Raw genomic sequence first — 24,029 nt, forward strand, 5'->3', positions numbered from 1 at the left:
GAGGATGAGTTTTGGCATGAGCCAAATTTTATGAGAAACATAAGCCTTGAAAATCATTTTAATTGAATTATAATTGTTTTCATGGGATGGAATAAATTTCTAAGTTATGAAATGCATATTGAGATGGGATATTTTATTGTCTCCATTTACTCGACTTTAAATACTTTAGATGGTATTTGTTTACTCACTAGGATTATAAAATCTCACCCCTTCTTCCTATACATTTTTCAGGCTCAGGACAGTTTATAGATAGTCAAGTAAGATAAGAACTAAGCTCAGAACTGCATTATAGAAAGTAAGAGTTCACAATCTTACATCATCTTGGTCAATTGGGGCCCACGTGTCATTGCAGATCAAATCTTATATTTTGATTATTTATATTTCTATTCATACAATTTTTACTTTACTTTCATGTGCGAAAAAATTATTTACGAATATTTCTATAGAAATTTATTTTATGAGAAAATAGAATATTTTATTTATTATTTTTTAATAGTAACAAATGTCAATAATTTACTTTTAAATGAACGTTTTAGATATCAAAACTTATTTCTAAGTATGAAATATGAGTTTTCCACCTAATTATTACATTTTTAACCTGTCTCGAAATTTTTGACGAAAATGACAAAAACGCCCCTGTGAGGCAGAAATTAAAATTTTATTATTTTTGGACAAAAAAAATTATCTGTATTGTTTTAAAACATGATTTTTGTAACAGTAAATCACAGGGTAGGTGAGGAACTGATACGAGAGCCTTGCGAGGTCTCGATAGGGTACTCGAAAGATGAGTGCCTATCGGAACATCGCGGCGATTGTCACGGACTCAAAGGTGGTTCTGGGTCGTGACACTTGAAGTAAAACACTTTTATGATAAAGATAAAAGTTTAAAATCAAAAAGAAATTTGACATGAAAATGAGTATGTATTAAAAAATTATTCAACGTCGCTAGAATGAAATGAATTTGGACAAAAAGATATTATCCAAATCTTCTTATTTGGATAATTAGGTTGTTGGTTATTATATTTATTTTTTTAGTAAAAAAATTAAAATATACTAGTATTATAAAGAAAAAATAGAGAAATCAAATCCATCAAAGCAAAATTGAAAATTAGTAGATCAAAACTTAATTTTGCTAATGTTAATACACTTTTCAAGCCTCGTTACAAAGAGAATGACAACAAAAGTAATGAAACTAATGCTCATGACAAGCATGACATTTGAGGAGATCTTGAACCTTGGTCCATCATCTGTGTAAAACTAAAGCGTAGTCTCGACAACCCCTCTAGAGGTTGCACCTATTGTCGTTCTTCTCTTCCTCATCCTTGTAGTTGCAGCTGCATTTTCTTTTAGTGGAGTTGTTTTAGTTGTCATTTCTAAATCGACTCAAATTTCATAGCATGTAATTTGAGTATAAAGAGATTTTATTAAAAGTAATTTTCTCTAAAAATCTTTTTTTTTATTAAAAATAATTAAAATTAAAAAGATAATTATTTTTTAAAGCAGCTTATTTTTGAAAGGTAAAAAAAAGTCATCTTTTTTTTATTTGCTTAGTTATAATTTGACAGTTATTTTCATTAATTGTGAATTAATTTTTGATATATTTAGCAAAAACACCTGAGGACGAACCGATGAAGATCTAAGAATTAGCTGACAAGTAAGTTTTGAATATAAAAGTAGGGTTATCTACCACTCAATTCGTAGTTTATAACAATAAAAAGTTTCTAAAAATGCAAATATCCTTTAATAAACAAAACAAATCAAAAATTACCACGCCTTCACTGAACAGTCCTTTTTAATCTGTCTTTCTTCTAGTCTTGAGCTGACTGCCACTTCGAGGGAGGTAGCCTTACCTACCAAACTCACGTTCACCAAACAGCTCTTCAAGCTAGCTAACCAATTCTGCATCCATCTAAAACGTTTATGTTCCTTTCCTATAAATAAACTGAGATCTTGTCCGTTCATGTAACACTCTCTGCTCTGCTCATCTCCTTCCTCATCACTAATTTGAACACTTTCCACAAAAAGACTGAAAAACCAAAAAGAGAGAAACACCCATGGCTTCATTTCTTCTGTACTCTATACTCTCTGCAGTTTTTCTGTATTTCATTTTCGCTACCCTGAGGAAGCGCCACCGTCTGCCTCTCCCTCCGGGCCCAAAACCATGGCCGATCATTGGAAACTTGCCTCATATGGGCCCAGTGCCTCACCACAGCTTAGCAGCCTTGGCCAAAGTTTATGGGCCCCTCATGCACCTGAGGTTAGGATTCGTGGACGTGGTGGTGGCGGCGTCGGCATCCGTGGCGGCCCAATTCTTGAAGGTGCATGACGCCAATTTCTCTAGCCGGCCGCCCAATTCTGGTGCCAAGTATGTTGCTTATAACTACCAGGACCTGGTGTTTGCGCCTTATGGACCCAGGTGGCGGATGCTCCGTAAAATCAGCTCCGTCCATCTATTCTCCGGCAAGGCTTTGGATGACTTTAGACACGTTCGCCAGGTTAATTTGGTCACTCTACTGCTACACGCATTAATTTTTGCTTATGTACTTACTCTCTTGTCTCTGACTAATTAAAATTTAACACTAGTGTCACAAGGTGTACTTGTTACGGTTTATGAAAAATTTTGATATTAAATACTCACAATACAAGTTGAGAGTAATATAGTTATGATCATCAAATGTATTGAATTGAAGCTTTGCCTTTGAAAAAGTGTATAGTTAAGCATTGATTTTGTTGAAAACCAATTGGAGTATAATATTTTGTAGATATTGTGATTTGAGCAGGATGAGGTAGGGGTGCTGGTACGAGCTTTGGCAGATGCTAAAACAAAGGTGAACTTGGGACAGCTGCTGAACGTGTGCACAGTGAATGCGCTAGGGCGGGTGATGCTTGGGAAAAGGGTGTTCGGTGACGGTAGCGGGAAGGCTGATCCGGAAGCGGATGAATTCAAGTCCATGGTTGTGGAGCTGATGGTCTTGGCTGGGGTTGTCAACATTGGTGACTTCATTCCAGCGCTGGAGTGGCTAGACTTACAGGGGGTACAAGCCAAAATGAAGAAACTCCACAAGAGATTTGACAGGTTTTTGAGTGCTATTCTTGAGGAACACAAAATCAAGGCTCGAGATGGCAGTGGGCAGCACAAGGATTTGCTTAGTACGTTTATTTCTTTGGAGGATGCTGACGGCGAAGGAGGAAAGCTCACCGATACTGAAATCAAAGCATTGCTCTTGGTACTCTTTCTTTTACTACTATAAGATCTTTGTTTCGCATGCATGACTCAAAGAACATTGATCCAACTTTTACTGAAAACAATTATTATTATTTTTTAAATTTAAAAAAAAATTCAAATTACATCATGTATTAATTAATAAATTAAATATTTAAATTTTTTTATTTTAAAAGTCAGACAAGCATGGTCCCGAAAGAAACGTCATTGCGTTTCTTGTGGAGCTGGACCACATACTTCTCCCATTTTGAATAGTCTTGATGATGCACTTTCCTTGTCAAAATTATTGCTCGAATGGGACAACAGCACTTTGTCACGTGATAAAAGCAATTTTCTTTTGCACAGATCTTGAGATCGACAGGACAGCTTCTACTACAATTTATTTTAATTATCAGGGTTGCTAGTAATGTCTGCACTTCTTCATATATGAATTATGTCATGTTTATTAATATAAAAGAGTTTGGAATTTGCAACACCTGCATCTATATTAATACTATTTCCTTTGATATGTTTGCAGAACATGTTCACAGCTGGTACTGATACCTCATCAAGCACTGTGGAGTGGGCGATAGCAGAGCTTATTAGGCATCCCAAGATCTTAGCCCAAGTCCGAAAAGAGTTGGACTCAGTTGTGGGCCGAGACCGGCTTGTCTCGGACTTAGACCTACCCAATCTCACTTATTTCCAAGCTGTAATCAAGGAAACCTTCCGGCTGCATCCATCAACACCACTCTCCCTCCCTCGGATGGCATCCGAGAGCTGTGAGATCAATGGCTACCACATCCCTAAGGGTGCCACACTGTTGGTCAACGTATGGGCCATAGCTCGTGACCCTGACGAGTGGAAGGACCCGTTGGAGTTCCGGCCCGAAAGGTTTTTACCCGGGGGTGAAAGGCCCAACGCTGATGTCAGGGGAAATGATTTTGAGGTTATACCATTTGGCGCTGGACGTAGAATATGTGCGGGCATGAGCTTAGGGTTGCGCATGGTGCAACTATTAGCGGCTACGTTGGTGCATGCTTTCGACTGGGAGCTGGCTGATGGATTAATGCCTGAGAAGCTGAACATGGAGGAAGCTTTCGGCTTGACGTTACAACGAGCCGCGCCATTGATGGTGCACCCCAGGCCACGGTTATCCCCGCGTGCTTATTAAGCAGTATCTCACCCATCTTAATGTATCTAGCTATGTGTGCGTTCACTGTTAAGAGCGTTATTGCAGATAATACTTAAATGCACGAATTTGGTGACCCGAATTTGCTTGGAATAGTTTTGGGCTTCAGTTTCATCTTCATGAATCTTGGCTTGGGTTGGAATTGGTTGGCAGTTTACTTCTTAATGGATAACAAACTTTGATATCGTCAAGAGAGAAATAATCCAACAAGAGTTACATGTGCTCCTTTGCTATTTTAAGCAAATACTATATTATTACATGCTTATGAATGCTTTCTCCCTCTTGATTTTCTCTTATTTATTCCAAAGAAGTAGAAAGCATGGAGAAATATTCTCAGCATTTCATTTTCAAATGATGAGATTCAATGGGCCAAATTCATTTGTGCTTGAAGGCCGAGTAGATCCTGGTGCTCGTTGTGCCAATAAAAAGAGTGGAAAAATGTATAGAGAAAGCCACTCACAATTTATAGAAGAGTCTTTTAATTAAAATTTTTAAGACAAAATAATTGAAAATTTTTTTGAACTATTTAAAAAAATTTAAACAAGCTTTTATTCTTCTATTACATTTAATAAAAGTCTTATATTTTTATTTTGAATTAAATAATCTTTTATTATGATCAATGGTTAACTAATTGTTATTAATCAAAATATCACTTTATCATTTAATATTCACGTGATGTTAACATAAATAGTAAAAAATACCATATGACCATACCACATCAACACATCACATCATCATCCACTACGACATGTCAACATGTCACGAGATATATAAAGACAAATGACATTTTGACTAATAACAATTAATCAACTATTAATTATAAAGATTTATTTGACTTAAAAAATATAAAAATTTGATTGAACATAAAAAAAGAATAAAGACTTATTTGACTTTTTTAAAACAATAAAAAGCAAACCAAACAATAGAAAAAAGAAATCTTACTGATTGTATTGAAAAAGGAAAGCAAATACAAGCCCAAGACAAATAGAACATGAGAAAGGGAGAGAAGCATACAACTGAGACTCAAATTGAGAAAGGGTGATCGAATCCACCTAAATTGGAAACAAGGAAAGAGTAATGGAGCCAAGGACTTAGTCATAACACAAAAATGGATTGTGTAAAAGTTATAATGAAGAAAGAAAAACCTAGGCGACAGAAGTCGGAGAGAAAAGAAGAAATACAAATAAGGAAAAAGAAAGAAAAAAAAAAGAAAAAGTAACGTACTCGGGAAGCTTCCAAAGAATAGCAAAGTCAAAGTGAAAGTGAAAACGTCACATCCCATTTCTGAAAGGTTCATGATCGAAGCATGAACTTACATGAGTATAGCCCATTAGGTCCAAGCAAACCTTAATAAATAATGTATGGGCTAGTCATCCATTACATTCACAAACATTTCCATTCATAGATTAGAATTTATAAATAATTCATCAAAATCACATCATTACGGAACTTCTCAACATAACATGTAGTTTGTATCTCATTTCATATAAATATTCACAATGTTTATATCAACTGTGATCCAGCACACATCCCGTGTCTATATCGCCATAGTTCATCTATCATAGTCTTAACATTTATATGTACCTATTTTCAAGGCTCAACATAATATTCACAAACATAAACAAGTACAAGGTGGAAAAAGAAACGAAAAAAGAATTTTGTTTTTTCTATTTTTTAAAAAAATGTTATTTTGACACGTGTTATTTTTGTTTTATCAAAAAGAAAAGCTGCTAGGACAAAATTGTTCCTTCATGTGTCTAAAAATAGGGTGTACTCTTCATGACATAATGTGTACTCTTCATTATGGAACTTCTCAACATAACATGTGGTTTCTATCTCATTTCATATAAATATTCACAATGTTTTATAGCAACTATGATCCAGCATGTATCCTGTGTTTATATCGCTATAGTTCATCTACCATAGTCTCAACATTAATATGTACTTATTTTTGAGGCTCAACGTAATATTCACAAATATAAAACAAGTACAAGACAGAAAAAGAAATGAAAAAAAATATTTTTATTTTATTTTAAAAAAAGGTTTTTTTGACACGTGTTATTTTTGTTTTATCCAAAAGAAGGTTGTTAGGACAAAATTGTTCTTTCATGTGTCTAAAATTAAGGTGTACTCTTTATGACATAATGTGTACTCTTCATTACGGAACTTCTCAACATAACGTGTGGTTTCTATCTCATTTCATATAAATATTCACAATGTTTATATCAACTATGATCCAGCACGCATTTCCTGTCTATATCGCTATAGTTCATTTACCATAGTCTCAACATTTATATATACCTATTTTCGAGACTCAACATAATATTCACAAACATAAACAAGTACAAGACGAAAAAAGAAATGAAAAAATATATTTTTTTTAAAAAGTTATTTTGACACGTTATTTTTTATTTATCAAAAAGAAGGCTACTAAGACAAAATTGTTCCTTCATGTGTCTAAAATTAGGGTGTACCCTTCATGACTTATTTGACTTAAAAGTACAAAGATTTGATTGAACATAATAAAAGACTAAAAACTTACTTAAATTTTCTTAAATAATTTAGAGTTTTTTAGATATTATGTTAATTCTTTAAATTGCTTGTTACAAATGATTAAAAAAATTAGAAAAAGTGAAAATAATAATAATAATAATAATATTATCTACTTATTAAATTATTTTTTAAATTTCATTGACTCATGTAAAGTTTTTTAGTTTTCAAAATGAATACTTCGCTTCAAAAGAATATTTTCGTTAGACACATAGGTCTTCTCGTTAATCAACCATCAATATTTCTATTAATTTAATTACGTGATAATATTTTTAAAACAAATTTATCTTTCATTAATTTTAAAAATTATCACTATATAAATTATAATTTTTTATTTTAAAAAAAATTCTTTTCATCAACCACTCGCGGTTGATAGCTATAATTACCAAAATTAACATTTAAATATTAAGATATTTAAGATATTTAAAAGAAATGGAAAGAGTAAAAAAAAAATTTAAGATATTTTATATTTAAATATTAACATCGTTGCCATATTTAAATAAAATATTTATTTTAAAAACTAATAAATACACCTATAATTACCAAAATTCCATTTATTAGAATCCACCGAACATGAGTGCCTTTATAACTCTGACAAAACGACATCGTTTTTGTCATCAAATTCCATTTATTAGAATTCACCATTCATGAGCTATTTTACAACTCTAACGAAAACGACATCGTTTTAACAAATTCTATATATGTTAAGCAAATCTCTCCTTCCAGAAAGAAAAAACAAATCTCTCCTGACACGGGCGTGGGCGTTTAGAAAGGTATATCATGCAGTAAGCGCTGTTCTAAGGTTAACTGACGCAAAGGTCTCCTCCTTGCTCAAATGACAAATCTTATACTATTATAACTCATCGGTTCCAGTATTTTTTTTTGTTTAATTAATTTTATTTTTTATTTTACTTATCAATCAATCTATCAATCGAAACCTTTGTTTTTTTTAAATGATCGAATCTCGAATTTTCAATACCTGCTGTTAATCTAGGGTTTCCCCTCCCAAACCCCGAGATGCCAAACAATCTTCATCAGATCATCACAAACTCTTCCATTTCTCCTCCTCCGATCTCAAATATCAACGGCCAAGATGGTCAAAGTGATCGACAATGCCACGGGGTCTGGTACGACGCCTTACTGGTGGTCCCCGCGGTGCTGTTCGTGGTTTACTTGGCGGTGAACGCTAAGAAGAACGTGAACAAGCTGAGAAATGGAAGGTCGTTGGTTTTGATTTCCTATTTTGCCCTTCTTTGGCTCGCCAGTGGACTCAACCTTGCTTGGTGTTCTCTTCAGGTATAACTCTGGCTTTTTGTCTCTTTCACTAACAAAAATATATTTTTTAGATTTAATTGTGAGCTTAATGAAATTTCTTTTGCTCTTTTTACTGCTAATTTGTTGAATATAAGTTAAGAAAAGAAATGAATAAAAGGAATTTGAGAAATTGATTTCTCTTTTGGACAATGTTGGAAAGTATTTAGGGATGATATGGAAATCTGAAAGATTTAAGCACTAGTTGATTGTTACATTTTGATAGTTTCTTTTAACTGAATATAAGTTTGTTGTTTTACTATTTGCTTTCCATTGGTAACTGTTGAGGAAGTAAAAAGCAAATAGAAAAAGTAACAACCAAAGGGAGTATTAGTTGGTGTCTCCAATTTGTTTTCTGTAGGATACTGATATGATACTGGAAAGCAATCAAAAATGCCTTTTGATCCACTGGTTACTGTCATTTTAAGTGTTGAAATATAAAATAGTTCATTTGCAGATGACCTTCAAATTTCTGACTGTTCCTTTAATGAGCAGGCATGGCAATGTGCTAGTGGAAAGGAGATTGCTTGGAATCTTCTGTCGCTGATCACCACTTCCGGATTTCTATGTTTAGAATTAAGCCTGGTGGGTTTCTTACTTCAGGAGAGTTATGCGAATGGGCTGGAAGCTTTAGCACGTACTTTCACCATATCAGGGATCATTGTTGGCGTTGATATGCTTCTCAAGGTAACTTCTCAAAATCAATTGACCATGTTAAATATTGCATAATCCTCCATGGCAATAGTAGCAGTGATGAAATGCTAAGATTAAATAGCATTTTGTTACTGCAATACGTTGTTGTCTGAACATAATCTACTTGTTGATTTGCTGGTTAGTCTGAATCAGTATTACCACATTAGTTTTAGTAACTTCATTGCTCTAAAACAGAGCTGCTAGAAAGGGTTCTTAGAACCTCTTAATGTTCTAGGGTGCTGATGGTATTCTGTGTAGTTGTAGATGGACTACATATTTATTGATCTAAGTGGGAAGGTGAGTTTTTCTTCCTAAGGTCAAGATCAAGTGATTTTGTCCTTTTTCTTTTTGGTACATATGACGAAGTGGGAGGATTCAACCTTTAGGCTCCTAAAGAGGGGTAATAATATTTGGATCACCTTTTATATCTGGACAGTTTTGGAAGAAGTTGGGCCAGTGAGGTGCTGTTGCAGATCTTTTGTCAATTTCAAAGTAAACGCATACTGATGGTTTCTAGAAGCTTAGTTTTCTTGGTCAAAAATGTTGATTGATCGTATACCCTCAATTAGTTTCCATGACTTGCATTCTGAGAGTATACTTATAGTTTTTATGAGAATATATTTTATGCTTTTTGTCTTTTATGCCGTGGAGTTTGTAAATGTTCTTCAATCATCATGAAAGTTCATATTATTTTCAGCTTTCTTTCTTGAATCATTCTTTTGCAGGCAATATTTATTTTTGGATTTGGGGTCCCACTCTTCTTTGATGTTGTTGGAAGCACTCACCAGATGAAGTGGGGACTATGGATCATCCAGAAATTATTACTTACAACAGTTTATGGCTTCATCTTGTTTGTGCCTTTCTCTAAGTGGAGAGAGAAGTTGCCTCGTGAGTAGATTCACATATCATTAATTAAAATGCAGCTTTCTTTTCTTGATTGCACCAACATTCTATAACTCTTCAATGTTCGTTCCAATTACGCAGCCAGACCAGCATTCTACAACTATGTAGCTGTGATGTTTGTTGTTAACGCTATTTCACTGCTTGCTTGTGGTCTTGCTACTATTGGAATAGGCTTTGGCCTTTGGTAGGTTATGTTTCTTTTTACTCTTTGGATTGAAGCATTTGGTGCTTAGTATTCGTACATCAAAGTTGCATATACAATGGAAAGAGACCATGACCGCAGGTTTGCATACCAAATCTTCTGCAGGCTGTACAATTTAACAGTTATCTGCTATCACTTGCTCTATCTCCCTTTCCTGTATGTAACTTTTCTAGCAGATTTTTTCCAGGTAATCTTTCCCCAAAAACATTGGTAATAATCTCTTATGGTTTCTCCCCAATTGTGCAGTAATAATAACACAGTATGTTCTCAATGACCAGGAGGAAGATTTTCTTTTGGATAATGCATATTACTCTGAGATGAAAGATGCTGGATTCTTTGATGCTGATTGGGATTAGTGCATAAAACTCTGCTTTGAAATGTTTGTACACTTGCTAAGGGCATTGGTTGCATACTTTGTAAATATAAATTAACTTAAAGGCAACATACTTTTAAGTTGAGTGATTCTATATGAAATCGTAATCTTCTCCTTGAATCCTCAACACTTCTTTTGGTACTTGCAAATGCATCTGCTGCTGCAATTTACGCAGGTTCGGTTTATATGCTTTGATAATACAAGCTGGACAATTGCATCCTAGGTGCTTAGAAATCATCGTTAGTGTATAAATATGCAGGCAGCCCTTAGCTGCGCAACCAAGCTGAAGGTTCTGCAGGAACCGGAACTTTGTCATCTTAAGTTGGAAAACATTCTGAATCCCCAACTCCTTCAGGGCTTCCTCATATATGCTCAAAATGCTTGACATGTTTTTCTTTTCTTGTCATTAACAAAAACATGTCTCAAAACTTCGTAAACAGAACTAGAAAATAGACCTCTAAAACTGATGTGGCAAACTTGTTTCCAAGCCAACGCCATCCTGAGGTTTTCTCCGTTCTGTTTCTGTTGCATTTTAATTATCACAAATACGATATTCATATTCCAAAAAGCAGAGAATCAAAATTCAAAGGCACATACATGATTGGAACACATCTAAGATTTTCAAGTATCAAACATGGCCATGGAGTATTACAGCATCAGTTAAAGTTTGCATACCTTTTGCCTGGCAAAAGCCATACAAACTGCAGCAAAAATTTCTGTACATATCTATAATGCTCTACTTAACTTTCATAAACTTCAGGTATCTATCATCTGGCACTGTCAGGCTTGTCAACTTACGTTGGATAGAAAGTCCCAACAAAATGACTTATAGTATGCCTTGAGAGAAAAGGAGAGTGTTTCTCCAGGTATCGGCCCTGCAGATTTACTCTAGATGTTGAATTTGATGAATCTTAAACGGTCTTGGTTCCAACTTCCAAGCATTGTGCAGCAAGTTTTTGAATGGAATGTTCTTGTTCAAAACCAAGATAGCAATCTGAAACTATAATCAGTTTCATCCCCTGGAAAACAGAACAGTCTCCACTTATTAACTAACAAGATTTAATTCCATGGTTTATGCATTTGAGGATCAATTTCACCTCTGCAAATCATATACATATGTCAAATGCTCTTCCTCCAGCAGAAAACAAATGATGCATAGTAAGTCAGCCTATCAATTCTTTACCCAATAACTGCTAAACAACTCTTCTTTTATCATATTAATTTCCAGGAAAAACATATGTAATACAATATATCGCCAAATGCAATCAGCAATAGCGAATATGCACCTCAGCCTTCAACATGAAACAGCAGATTTATTAGGTCATGCATCTATTCTTCACTAAATTAATTCACATACTGCTACACAACTCTTCTTCTGAGAAAATTATTCAGCGAAAAGCACATGATTTTATTTTTCAAAAGAGAGAAGCATTTAAAGGCCTTAATACCTGAAACGTGGTCACATCTGATGGTAACTCCATGTGGGTAACTAAGCGATCAGAGAAAGAAACTCTCTTCAGAGCATATAATTCGGAAGTAAAGGTGTTACCAAGAATCAACCACCATGCTTCATCTTTAAGCTGCAACAGAACATCTAGCTTAGTTTGTGTTTCTAAACAAGAAATTAAAGAAACATTAACACTTTACCTTAGGGAATCGAGGGGCAAATGCCCTTGATGCATTCCGCCTTAAATTTGTCTTCTCCAATCTGATGTTCAGTTGGAGAGACTTTTCACTCTCTGGGCCCTTCTTCAGCAGTTTTAATTTCATTTGTATATGGGGGAAATACTGCAGATCCTAATTAAAAATATGACCACAGGAAAAACCAAGGTAATCAGTGGGTATGTCTACACATCAAAAATAAATTCAAGTGACACCATTTTCCCAGTTGGAGGCTAATATCCAAGCACCAATTTTCTAGATATTGACTAACACCTTTTATTAGGGTACCAGTTAATAACCTAAGTGACTCTAGATATCACAGGAACACAAGGGATTTCTACAAAATCAAGCTAGGAACACAGAAAGTTGGAGCAGAGAAGAGGAATGGGTGCACTGACCAAGGAATTAATGCCAACATAACAAGACTTAGTAGTTAACCATGCAACTCAAAGACAGTATGATGCACTATATCTAAGCATTATATTCGCAAAAATGTGCACCTGACATAATTTTGAAGCAGGAAAATTTCCGATCACAGTTTGCAATGTTGCCTTAGGAAGATCTAATAGTTGTTGCACACTGGAAATTCCTCCCTCGCTCAATGCACCAGCAAGTTCATTATTCATGCACGGCAACATCCACAGGGCAGAATCCTGATCAAACCACAAACCCTGGAACAACCGAATTGTCAGAATGAAGACAGAGGAAAGCGATATTTGTTCCAAACAATTTTATTAAAAATGAGAAAATTTATCTGGATTCTGGGATTAGAAACTTCATTAGCGTTAGTAAATATGAGATTTAAAAACCAATTACAGTTCACCTTCCACCATAGAAATCATGTTGGAATAGCTTCGCTTTCTGTTACTTATTGGTGGAACATAATTAAAAGTTTTAAAACACTGGAATATCTGGAATAACTGTGGAAAGGAATATTTCATAATCATAAATGTTTTAGGTTGAAATGAATGATAAACCAAAACCTTAAAACAATTAAAACAAATATCATGTGCTCATAGCTGAGCTAGGACCCCTTTTCAGCAAGCTACATCTTTCATCTCCGTTGATTCTGAACTTAATAAACAAAGCAATTAATGACTCAAACATTTATTCACAAGAGTTATTCCTACAGGTTTCAAAGACCTATGACTGGAAGGGCAAACCATACAGCATGATACAAACCTTTAGTTCTGAAACCATGCACCAACACTCAAACCAAAATGTAAAATTTATTATGTGATTGGGGGAAAAAATCAGATATAAAGAGTAATACCTGCATGACCATCTGCAAAAGATGCATGCAAGCAATCGAGCTTGTAAGCCATCCACTATTGGCACATATATCTATCATGGCTTGAATGATGCGTATGCTTTGATCCAACACTGATTTTAAGTCAGTGACATAGTCACTGATTGGTAAATCCAACTGCGAAAAATGTGCCTGAACTCCAAAATTTATGCATTGATCAGATAACAAAATAAGGAAATTCAAGAACATTGGGAGTAAAACAAAGATAAAAGGAGGATATATGCATGCATGGATGGATGGATGAATGCATATGTATGTCAATAAGATGCACTTGTATGTATGTGTGCATGCATGCTAAATATGCATACATTATGTATGTGGAAAACAAATGAAAATGATGGTTCTAATCATGCTAAAAAAAGAGTCAGAAATAACTCAGACCTGAAAGAGAAGGTTTGCTTTGACATGTGGATCATCAAGGTGATTCTGATCCACCATATACCGGACTCTCTTAGATAATGCTTCATTATAATTTTCCTGCGATGCAAAAGCAAGATTTATTTGAAGGTCAAGATAAACATCTCATCTGTCCATCACATAGAATTCAAAATACAAGCATAATAACCAATAATTTTTATACAACAAATATTACCTGGCATATTTGATGCAATTGTGGCATGAGATCATAATTAACAAGGTATAAAATTAAAAAAAAAAAGGATACTAGATATCACAAAGTTATACTTATCAATTTAATCTATTAAAAAGAACAAAGCTTATCACGAACAGACTGCTTGAAAATAATGATATTGAATTCTAGCATGAGTCACCAAAGAAGATAGCAGATCAATTCTAAAGTACTTTTTCTCTTAACCAGGAGACAGTCTCATATAACTCAAAAATTATTTCTAGTTTTTTATAATATTTAAAAGAAAAAAGGTTAGGCTTCTGAAAATCCTTATTCTTTTCAGTGAATAAAATATCTCAAGCCCTTGAAAACTACTAAGGAAACCTTATTTGTGTATTTAAAATGATTGATGCATCTATGAATCCATGATTTAAAAAGAAAAATCATAAGCCTTTTTTTATATTCATGCGGTCAGACTTCGCATGAAGACTAGCAAAAAAGCTTTCTTTTTGCATTGAAATCTTAAATTTCTATAATATTAATGCTAAATGTTTTTCACACCATACAGTTAAAAAGAAAAAAAGTTTCTTAAAACAATTAAGAGTATAACTGTAGCAAAATGTGAAGAGGATAGAGTTTTTGGAGATGTCTCAGAAAGGAAATATGGACTAAGAAAATGGGACTGAGTGAGTATTCAGTAATTTACACTATTGCTTAGCCACGAGAAAATCTGTTCTTCTAAACGATCTAGTAACTCACAAAATTCAATAAAGCATCAAATATTAGAATTCCTTGGTCTTAAACAACTTATTCCATAATGAAAATTCAGAGGAAATCTATGCTTCTGTTCTTGTTTTCTTTAAAAGTCTCCATGCAGGGAATTTTTTCTCCCATTTTTATAGGTCTAAACTGGGATGTATTCATTTTGTAATATATGCATCTTGATTTAGAGAACACATTTAACAGCTTTTACACCAATATCTTCTCTCAGTACTCTCTACTGTCACATCCAGGATTTATTCTAATTATTTCCTGCATCTACCCAATTTGGGTATTCTATACTTTACCAGAATATGATAATAACTGATAGATACACATCCAGACATTGTATTCAACATGTTTAGGAAAAGGTTTAAACAAAGAGGCATTGATTACAACTCAAGAGACACAGACACCATGCAAAAGAAAAAAACAAAAAAAGCCCCAAAAGGGGAAATAAAATAACACAAGAGAGAGAGAGAGAGAGAGAGGGATCACCAATTTCCAAGCCAAATAAACACTCAAAGTGACAAAATCTCATTAGTAAATGTGATTGGGAACATGTTATCACAAAAAACCCATTATACCACTGTAAGTTTGAGTTCAACAGTGCTCTCCAAGCTTGTAACTGCTTAACCATGCAAATAATTAACAATATATGAGATGTAAAATTACCTCATTATGCCGCACAGGAAGTTCATTATACTCAGAAGCACCAGACAAAACGTGCAAAAACACCTGTTATAAAATATTTTTTTAAAAACAAATCAAGATCGGTGATTTTTAGTAAAAAAAAATGCCAATATTATGTCAATGATCAACTGTTTTTACTTACTTCAAGAGATGTATCTGGCCCAATGTTTGACCCAAACATTGATACAGTCATGTAGCTAAGGTAATACTGAGATGCTATTGTACCCAACATCATAGGCTCTACATTGTCCTCAGTCATCTTAATGCACCCACTATCTTCCAGATCCTCAAAGGTGCTATGCACCAATCTGCCAAAGATAATTAGTCACTCAGCACAGCACTAAAACGGAAAAGGATTTATCCTAGCGGGGAAGGACCCAAGAGATCTCTTCAACAGCTTGGTACCTGGACAAGTAAGAACTTAGTGTTTCATCTTCTGCACTCTCCAAGCCATAGTAGGCTGGATTAACCATCTGTTATAAAAATTTGCCCATAAGAACTCTCATAGGTAAATAAAAAATTGTCACTAAAAGAGAAAAAGTAACATCAATATTGAGGGTGTCTTGACATTTGAAGTCCCCAAGGCCCTCCTCCCCAAAAGAAGATGGGTGCCAAAAAGAGGGTGGTGTTGGGCACAGGACATGGCCCAGGAAGCAGTATCTTGGAAATTTACTCAATTTCTTCTTAGATCCCATATAATCAAGAATAAAATTACAAGATTTTCATTCTTCTCCACTTAAGAGGCTTCTCACCATGTATCCAATTATTACTAAAGAACCACAAATAGTTACTCATGCAGGCATTAATATAGTATAAACATGTGGGGTATGATAACAAAATATTACTAAGAGGAGAGAGGTGCTAACATACATTGCCCCAAAAGCAGCTAAGGGGTGAATTCTAAACAGAAATTGCAATTATTTTACCACTGAATTGTCCAATCCAACCTAAGAAATTTACAAAACAGGCCCTCTCTGCAGAAGTTAATATTAATTTTACCCTAAAGTTGCATCCAGGAAATGCAACTTCATCACTAACCTACAGCAACCGTGGCCGCGCAATTGATTAAGTAATAAAACAAACATTGCAATAGATCCATTATCCCATGATTTTCTCAGTATCAACATGAAACACTCAACTAAAAAGTAAATAAGTAGCTGAAACATCAGGGCAAGAAAAAGTTTTAAAAGGCTGCATTTCTAGGTATAAATCATATGATAAGCTAAGACATAAAGTCAAACTATGCATGCAGTATTCCTAAAGTTTTTCTTCTTTCTTACCAAATAAAGGGACCGGGTGTTGAAGAGCTCAAATACTACGATGGCAGATTAACCACCCAGAGTTACCAGAAGGGAGATGTTACACATATGAGAACTAAACAGTAATTCTCAGACAGTATAACCTTATTTAAATCTAAGCAAGGACTAGGCAAAAGTTATGCACAAAATGACCATTATTGCAACAAACTATCTTTACAACTTGCATTTATCTCATCACCATGTTAATGAGTAGACTAAAGACCATGACAATATCACACCACGTTTCTTTCTGTTCTAGGTGATGATAACCAAAAGCATACCAGTCTGCGGAATAAGTAGGTCCAAGTAAGATAATGCACAGCATCTTCTTTATGGCAAATAGTTCCAGAAACAATCTCTGCATTTATATGATCATGCAACTGCTCCCTCAGGCTACTCTCAACTGGAAATGGTTCATATAGAAACTGCATGGTAAAAACAAGAAATGGTTAGGCCAGGCACTCTCTTGCCATAAAGAACACAGTCAAATTAGCAAAGAAAATGGTCACTTATTTTTGTTTAACCTTTTTGTAGAAGCTCTTTTTGGGTTCATGAACAAGAATGACTGCCTTCCCATGTTGATCATATTGTGGACGACCTGCACGACCCATCATTTGCAAAATATCTGTAATAGGGAAATCGACATATCTTTTTGTTTTCCCATCATAATACTCTGTTCCCTGTGACATTAAAACAACATTTGGTAAAATAGAATTATCCAAGGGGAAAAGGAATCAACTATCCCAAAGAATTAAAAACCACTTCTTAGGGCCAGGTCATGTAAAGTCAACATATCTCTAAAGCACACAGGAACAATATACCTCATGCTGGGGCTCCACTTGCATCATGAAATTAGTCAGCAAGTGATGCCCTTATCATGCCACTGCTTCCTCTCAACTAATGGCAATTGTCACAGCCCTGGGCCTCAACCCAAGAAACTAACAATTAAAGAAAACCATCAATCTATATAATAAGCCCAAGACCTCCCTAGCATGGGTGACTCAACACACACCAATAAACACAACACAAGTGCATTCCTTATCATTTCTACTTGATCACACTAATGATTTTACAAGCCATTTTTCTACCTCTATGCTTGTATGTTGAGCAATATTCTAAAACTAAATTTTTTCTTGATTATAAGTATTCATTCATTTAATTTTTCCCCTACTTTCCCACCCACCATATCTGCATGACTTTAGTACACATGTAAAAATAGAACAAAAGAGTAAAGCATTTTACCTCAAGCCTTACAGCTTATAATGCCAAGGGTAACTTGCTTCCTCAGATTTCTATTTGGGAACATTGTTAAATAGAGAGGGTTTATACATAAAGACAACAAATATAACCACAACGTTACACCGAAGACTGAAAATTTCAAAAACAGAGCCAACAACCTCTAGCAGATGTTATATGGCGAACTGATGAGAAAGCATCTCTACTATTATGGATCCAACATTTGTGTACATCACCTTAAATTCTCGTAGGAATATTATATTCTACCTAGTTCAACGAACTAAAGATGAAAGAATAATTCTTTTTCCACCTGATATGAGATCCATGATCTAAAAACAAGTAAATTGTTGTTCATGCAAAATATTCTCGGCTCAGTCCAAGAACAGTTGCAACCACTCAAATTACAATAAGCTTTTTCATGCAGGAAAATATTAGAAATATCGCATAGGAAACTTGATGGAGAATGAAGATATGCTAGTTGAGGGATTAAATTATCTAGGATTTTATTTTATATTTTACAGGTTTAATTGAAATTTTTACATATATTTAGGCTATTCTTAGGTTATTTCAAGTATTAGGGTTTTACGGTTAGAGTTGGTATTTTTTAAATTTAGGGTTTAGCCAATAAATATCCATGTTACTTTTGGTTTTGATTAGCTTTTGGATGGTCAATATTTGAGATTTTGAGATATTGAGCGTTGTGATTTTCTCCCTTTGTTATTCTTTCTGGTTTTCTCCCCCAAATCTTCTGTTGCTACCTATTTCCTCTGTTTTTCCCTAATTGCTTCTGCCTATCTCTGATTTCCCCTCTAATTTCTGTTATCTATCTATTTCCCCTACTTGTTCTACATCAAAACTCAAAAAAAAATAATAATAATTTGAAGGCATGTAACAAAATTAAAAGGGTAAAATACCCTCACCTCCTTAACTTTTAGTCATAATTCCATGTGGGTCCATTAGTTTTTAAAATAGACAATTCGCTCCAAAAGAATATTTTTCGCTGGACGCATAAGTCCAACTATTAGTCCACCGTTAATATTTCCGTTATTTTGATAACGTGGTAATATTGAAAAAACAATTTTACCCTTCATCAATTTTAAAAATTACCATAGTATATAAATTATATTTTTTTATTTTTAATTTTTTTTCTCTTGAAAAACAATTTCCTATCTTGTTAGATCTAGCCGAAGCCGGATCTCCCTCCCCCCAGAGGGAGCACCAAATCGGTGCTCCCTAGGAACACCCATCATGGGTGCTCTTTGGGAGCACCGATTGGGTGCTCCCCAAGGAGCACAGATCCAGTGTTCCCTGGGGAGCACCGATCTAGGGAGTACCAGATCGGGTGCTCCTTGAGAAATTTGGTCAGATTTAAGCCAATCCGGTCACCGACTGGTCAAAAAAATAAAAAAGAGGACATTTTAGACATTTCAATTTAAATTTAACACCGTTTAGTTGTTTAGGGTGGAGTGTCTATTTTGCAAACTAATGGATTTGTGTGCAATTATGATTAAAAGTTAGGGGTGATAGAGTATTTTACCCAAATTAAAATGGCTATTATCTTTTAAATTCTTGAAATTTTTAACCTGAAAAACCAGATAACACTTCCAGGACTTCTTGAACACATCACAGGTAATGTTTCCCTCACCTTTATAATTACCAAATGGGCTGGAAGATTTACACCCCACGCCAATGTGCTTGTACAAACCAAAACCTGTATTTAGGAAAGCAAAAAAATTCATTTATGTTAAAATTAACATCTTTGCCCAGTAAGAACGACCAGTCAGGTGATGGAGAACTGCCTGAATCTTGTTGTTTGCGAAAAGTTCCTCAACCAGAGATCTATCTTTGTCGTTCAGTCCAGCATGATGCAACCCAATGCCAAACTGTAAAGTGTGCCTCAGGTTCTGATCAGTGACCTGGGAAAGCACCATCTGCAGAGCTTCTTCTGGCATGCTCAAAAATTGCCTCGGATTTTCATCTGATGCTGCAAACTTCAGTTCAAATGAAATAGAGAAATTTAACACCGGGAAAGCCATGGAACTATAGACATTCCCAATGAAATACAGATCTCACCTGAATAAGGTCCAAAGCAGTGAGCCTTGTCTGACGCCGAGATGAAACAAAAATAAGAACTGGTTTTGTTGGTGAATGGGTGCATATTGCAGCATATGCTGGTTTGTTCATGCTATTCATCCTTGGGCAGTAGTACTTTCCAGGATATCCCTGTTCCAAAAGGCAAGAGCTCAGAATTGAAAAGATAGTTGTATGTAAGGCTCCTGTTCACTTCCATATCAACTAGATATGTGAAAAATGAAATGAAGCACTACCCTCCAATATTTGCTCAAAACCCAGGTCAAACAGATTCTCAGAAAGTCAAAATATAAATGTGTCCACTTGATACTTCAGTGGCAAGTAATGGACATTCTCAAGAAGTAAAAACATAATGTGTCTAGTTAATACATCAGTGGTAAGTAATAGTCATGGTCACTTAAGCAGATGGTCCCTTAAGTCTAGAGGTTGGAATCAAGCAAAGCTGGAACAAGCTTTAAGAAGCACACGATTAGATCAAGATAAAAACTTTGAAACTAAGGCTCAGGCTCAAACACACTCAAGCTCATACTTTATGTTCAAGCTTCATTGAAGAACATTTCATAAAAGCTTGAGCTAGGTGAGCTAGGCTCAAATTAATCTCCTACCTGATAGGAGCTGCTGCAAGTGTGAGCCAACACAAAAATTTAGATTAATAATTAAGTCACAATCATAAAAGACATAATAACTATATTTGTGTATGTGTGTGTAGACATATACTATATAGAGAAAAAATAAAAATTACAAACAAGTCATTAACATATCATTAAACAAGCTAATCCTGTGGGCATTTGAATCAAATACTACGAAGCTCAGAAAGTTTATCTTAAGAAGCTCCAATATCTAACTCAAGCTTGCAGAGCCAAACATTTTGACAAGCCCAACACCAACTGTTTGCAAACTTTAACTCAATTTCAGCCTCGATTGAAGCCCCTTTTTCATCATTTATTATATCCGAGTACTCCACGGTGCTAAAAGTAGGGTCAGATGGCAGCTCTAATTTTCTAACAGAATCGAACACTTCACTTTGCCATAAATCTTGTTAAAGTCTACGATTTATATTGTTATGACATATGTAGGTTTAGGGTTACTTTAATCTTTTTCACATTTTCTATGCTATTATAAATAAAATAGCCCTCCATATTGTGGAGATAGACTTTTGTCTTCTATACAAAAAGAGAAATTTACATCGTATTAGAGCCTACTTACCCAAAACCTAAAGACATAAAAGAAAAAAAAAAAAAACGTACTCGTTGAATCGTTCTGACTATGTGGATTGGGTTCTACTGAGATTGATGGGCCTGTTAGTTGAATATGAGTTGATTGTTTCATTAATGGTGTTTGAGGGTCAGTGAGATGGCGTCAAAAGGTACTAAAAGTGTTGAGGTTGTGTCCTCCCATCACAAAATAGTTGATGTTATGCTGGCCGGAGATGGTTCAAATTTTGTAGAATGGAAGTTTCTAGTGAAAGTTAATGCAAAAAGACTTGGAAAGGAAGCACATTTTACTGAACCCTATCAAAATAAAGAAAATGCTACCAAGTTATGGATAGCAGATGATGGAAGATTGTTTTCTTTGATTGTTAATTGTATTGATAGAAAAATGGTTCTTTCAATGCAACAAACTACGACAGTTAAAGAGTTATGGGAGTTATTACATGATTGTTTTTCAGGTACAAAGAATATGACGAGACTGTACAGTTTATAACAAGAGGTTAGTTGTCCAAGTAAGAATGAATGGACAATTATGGATTATTACTATGATTATAAGCGTGCTATTGAAGATTTCTACACCACCACGCCACTTTCTACTAATGTGGCTAACATGAAAGACTACTTGGCTTTGGCTGGCTATATGGTTTAGATTCAAAGTATGGCGTGATTTGATCTCAGCTCTTGGCTAACAAGGATGTTTCTTTTTTGTTTGATGTGGTTACAACTGTACTGAGTGCTACCAAGGAAAGTTTTCCTACTACTAGTGATGTGTCCGATCAATCTGCCTTAGCCTCATAGGGTACTAGTTGGTTTGGCAGTGGATAAAGAGAAGGATCAGGTAGGGGAAAAGGCAATTTTAAAAGAGGTCATGGAGGTCCAGGAATATGTTGATAACAGTTGAGAACAAGGTCACCTCAGGAATCAGACCTCTAAACCCCTATAAGACAACAAAATTAGCATTATCAATCTCCTTCACAGGGGCAACAACAACAATATCAACCCCCTCTAAATTTGCTCATATCGCATCACAAGTTGGTGACTTCGCTACACCCCACCTTAAACGCCGTACAGTAGTTTGATAAGGACTTTTCTAGGTTTAATCAGTTCTAGAAGTCTCAATAGCTTTCATCCTCTTCTATTGCTAGCTTAGTTAAGTGAGGTAATCCCACAGCATGTCTTTCTTCTTCCTCTCATCGCTAGGTCATTGACTCAGGTGCCACTGACCATATGACAGGAAATTTAGGTATTTTTTCCACTTATAGACATTCCAATCATTGTACTATTGTCACTCTTGCTAATAGATCAACTATTAAAGTCTTAGGTAGTGGTAGTGAGTCATAACTCCTTCATTGCCTTTATCTTCAGTTTTGTATTTTCCTAATTTTCCATTTAACTTGTCAATTAACCAAATAACTAAAGCCTTACATTGTTGTGTTGCCTTCTAGGATCTTTTGACTTGGAAGATTACTGGTAGTGGGAGTGAATCAAATGGATTACTTCTACTGGATGAAGTAGTTGTTGCTCTTCCTTCTGCTGGTGCATCAATTGCTTGTTGTAATGATCTTGCCCATTTCCAACTTCACTGCCAACTTGGTCATCCGTCTCTATCAGTGTTGAAGAAAATGCATGTTGATTTGACATCTCTGCCTAGTTTACCATATGAGACTTGTGAGTTTGCTAAGCACCATCATCTGCCATGTGTCTAGAGTCAATAAGAGGGCTATGTCTCTCTTTGAGTTAGTTCATTTTGATGTTTGAGGTCCATGTCCTGTGACTTCAGAAAATCGTTTAAGCATTTTGATGCATTTGTTGATAATTTTTCAAGAAATACTCGGTTAAATTTAATAAAATCTAGGTTTGAGTTGTTTCCATATGTGTTGAATCATGAAGAAATTTGCCCTCAATTTCTCTCTAACATTCGCATCCTCCATAGTGATAATGCTAAAGAGTATTTCTCTGAATGTTTTACCTCTTACATGATACAAAATGGCATTTTTCATCAATCTTCATGTATTATTACTCATCAACATAATTGAGTATCAAAGAGAAAGTACCGTCATCTTATGAAAGTTGCTAGAACCTTACTGCACGTTTGGTTCTCGGAATAGACAAGAATGGAATAGAATTGTTATTCTGTGGGAATAGAAAAAAGTGAGAATAGAATAGAATAGTTATTACTTTGTTTGGTATTATGAATGGAATAGAGCAGGAATTGCTATTATGACTTATTGCAGTGTTTGGTTGATAGAAATAAGATTGGAATAAGAAAGGAATAGGTGATAAAAAGACAGAAATACCCTTGACCATATTAACATTTATTTTCATTAAAAAATAAAATTATCCTTATTATCATTTAAATACACATTTATCCCAAAAGACAATTATCCATCATAATTATATTTTATCCCAATTACTAAAAATAATTATAATTTACTCCCATTTTTATAAATGGATAATTATTTAAAATATAATTTAATTATATTATATTTTATCCATCATAATCAATTAAATTTGTGTATAGATGTTTATTTTTAGCCAATTCTTCACATATTACGAATCATTTACACTTGTGTTTAGAAAAAATATTGGAGAAGAAATATTTGGGAAAAAAATAAAAAAACTAGTAGAAATAAAAAATCATGTTTTTTGATATATTAAATAAATGCTTGTCTTTGAAATTAAAAAGATAGTCTTCCATTTTTTTTCTAAAAAAAAAAAGGAAGTTATGTCTTTTGATATATTAAATAGAAAATCATATCTTTGAAAATAGAAAGAT

The 24,029-nt window shown here is 34.6% G+C and overlaps 3 protein-coding genes across 7 annotated transcripts in view; 2 read left to right on the top strand and 1 right to left on the bottom strand.

Annotated features, from left to right (window-relative positions):
• On the top strand, window positions 1,926-4,663 carry LOC18604820 (flavonoid 3'-monooxygenase). Its single transcript, XM_007037486.2, has 3 exons — window positions 1,926-2,495; window positions 2,781-3,227; window positions 3,741-4,663. The coding sequence occupies exons 1-3, from the start codon at window positions 2,055-2,057 to the stop codon at window positions 4,374-4,376; spliced, it is 1,524 nt and encodes a 507-aa protein (XP_007037548.1). The 5' UTR covers window positions 1,926-2,054; the 3' UTR covers window positions 4,377-4,663.
• Window positions 7,653-10,555, top strand: LOC18604821 (transmembrane protein adipocyte-associated 1 homolog). Of its 5 annotated transcripts, none has more exons than XM_018117717.1 (8): window positions 7,653-7,717; window positions 7,939-8,240; window positions 8,751-8,942; window positions 9,213-9,245; window positions 9,674-9,836; window positions 9,933-10,035; window positions 10,135-10,240; window positions 10,332-10,555. In XM_018117717.1, the coding sequence occupies exons 2-8, from the start codon at window positions 7,962-7,964 to the stop codon at window positions 10,407-10,409; spliced, it is 954 nt and encodes a 317-aa protein (XP_017973206.1). In that variant the 5' UTR covers window positions 7,653-7,717; window positions 7,939-7,961; the 3' UTR covers window positions 10,410-10,555. The 5 variants fall into 5 exon arrangements, with proteins under 5 accessions (XP_017973206.1, XP_017973204.1, XP_017973207.1 ...); XM_018117715.1 differs by having other exon boundaries at window positions 7,670-7,762; XM_018117718.1 differs by having other exon boundaries at window positions 7,670-7,762; window positions 10,159-10,240.
• LOC18604822 (DExH-box ATP-dependent RNA helicase DExH14) overlaps window positions 10,963-24,029 on the bottom strand; it is a 39,097-nt gene continuing 26,030 nt past the window's right edge. Inside the window, exons 36-49 of the mRNA XM_018117714.1 lie at window positions 20,025-20,174; window positions 19,751-19,942; window positions 19,597-19,662; window positions 17,240-17,395; window positions 16,997-17,140; window positions 15,823-15,890; window positions 15,560-15,725; window positions 15,400-15,462; window positions 13,779-13,874; window positions 13,362-13,529; window positions 12,589-12,759; window positions 12,074-12,223; window positions 11,875-12,006; window positions 10,963-11,445 (exon numbers count right to left, since the gene is read on the bottom strand). Coding sequence (XP_017973203.1) covers window positions 11,338-11,445; window positions 11,875-12,006; window positions 12,074-12,223; window positions 12,589-12,759; window positions 13,362-13,529; window positions 13,779-13,874; window positions 15,400-15,462; window positions 15,560-15,725; window positions 15,823-15,890; window positions 16,997-17,140; window positions 17,240-17,395; window positions 19,597-19,662; window positions 19,751-19,942; window positions 20,025-20,174 — 1,830 coding nt within the window. The 3' untranslated portion in view covers window positions 10,963-11,337. The remainder of the gene's footprint in view (window positions 11,446-11,874; window positions 12,007-12,073; window positions 12,224-12,588; window positions 12,760-13,361; window positions 13,530-13,778; window positions 13,875-15,399; window positions 15,463-15,559; window positions 15,726-15,822; window positions 15,891-16,996; window positions 17,141-17,239; window positions 17,396-19,596; window positions 19,663-19,750; window positions 19,943-20,024; window positions 20,175-24,029) is intronic.

The sequence above is a fragment of the Theobroma cacao genome, chromosome 3, assembly GCF_000208745.1.
Source record: "Theobroma cacao cultivar B97-61/B2 chromosome 3, Criollo_cocoa_genome_V2, whole genome shotgun sequence".
Classification (NCBI taxonomy): Eukaryota; Viridiplantae; Streptophyta; class Magnoliopsida; order Malvales; family Malvaceae; genus Theobroma; species Theobroma cacao.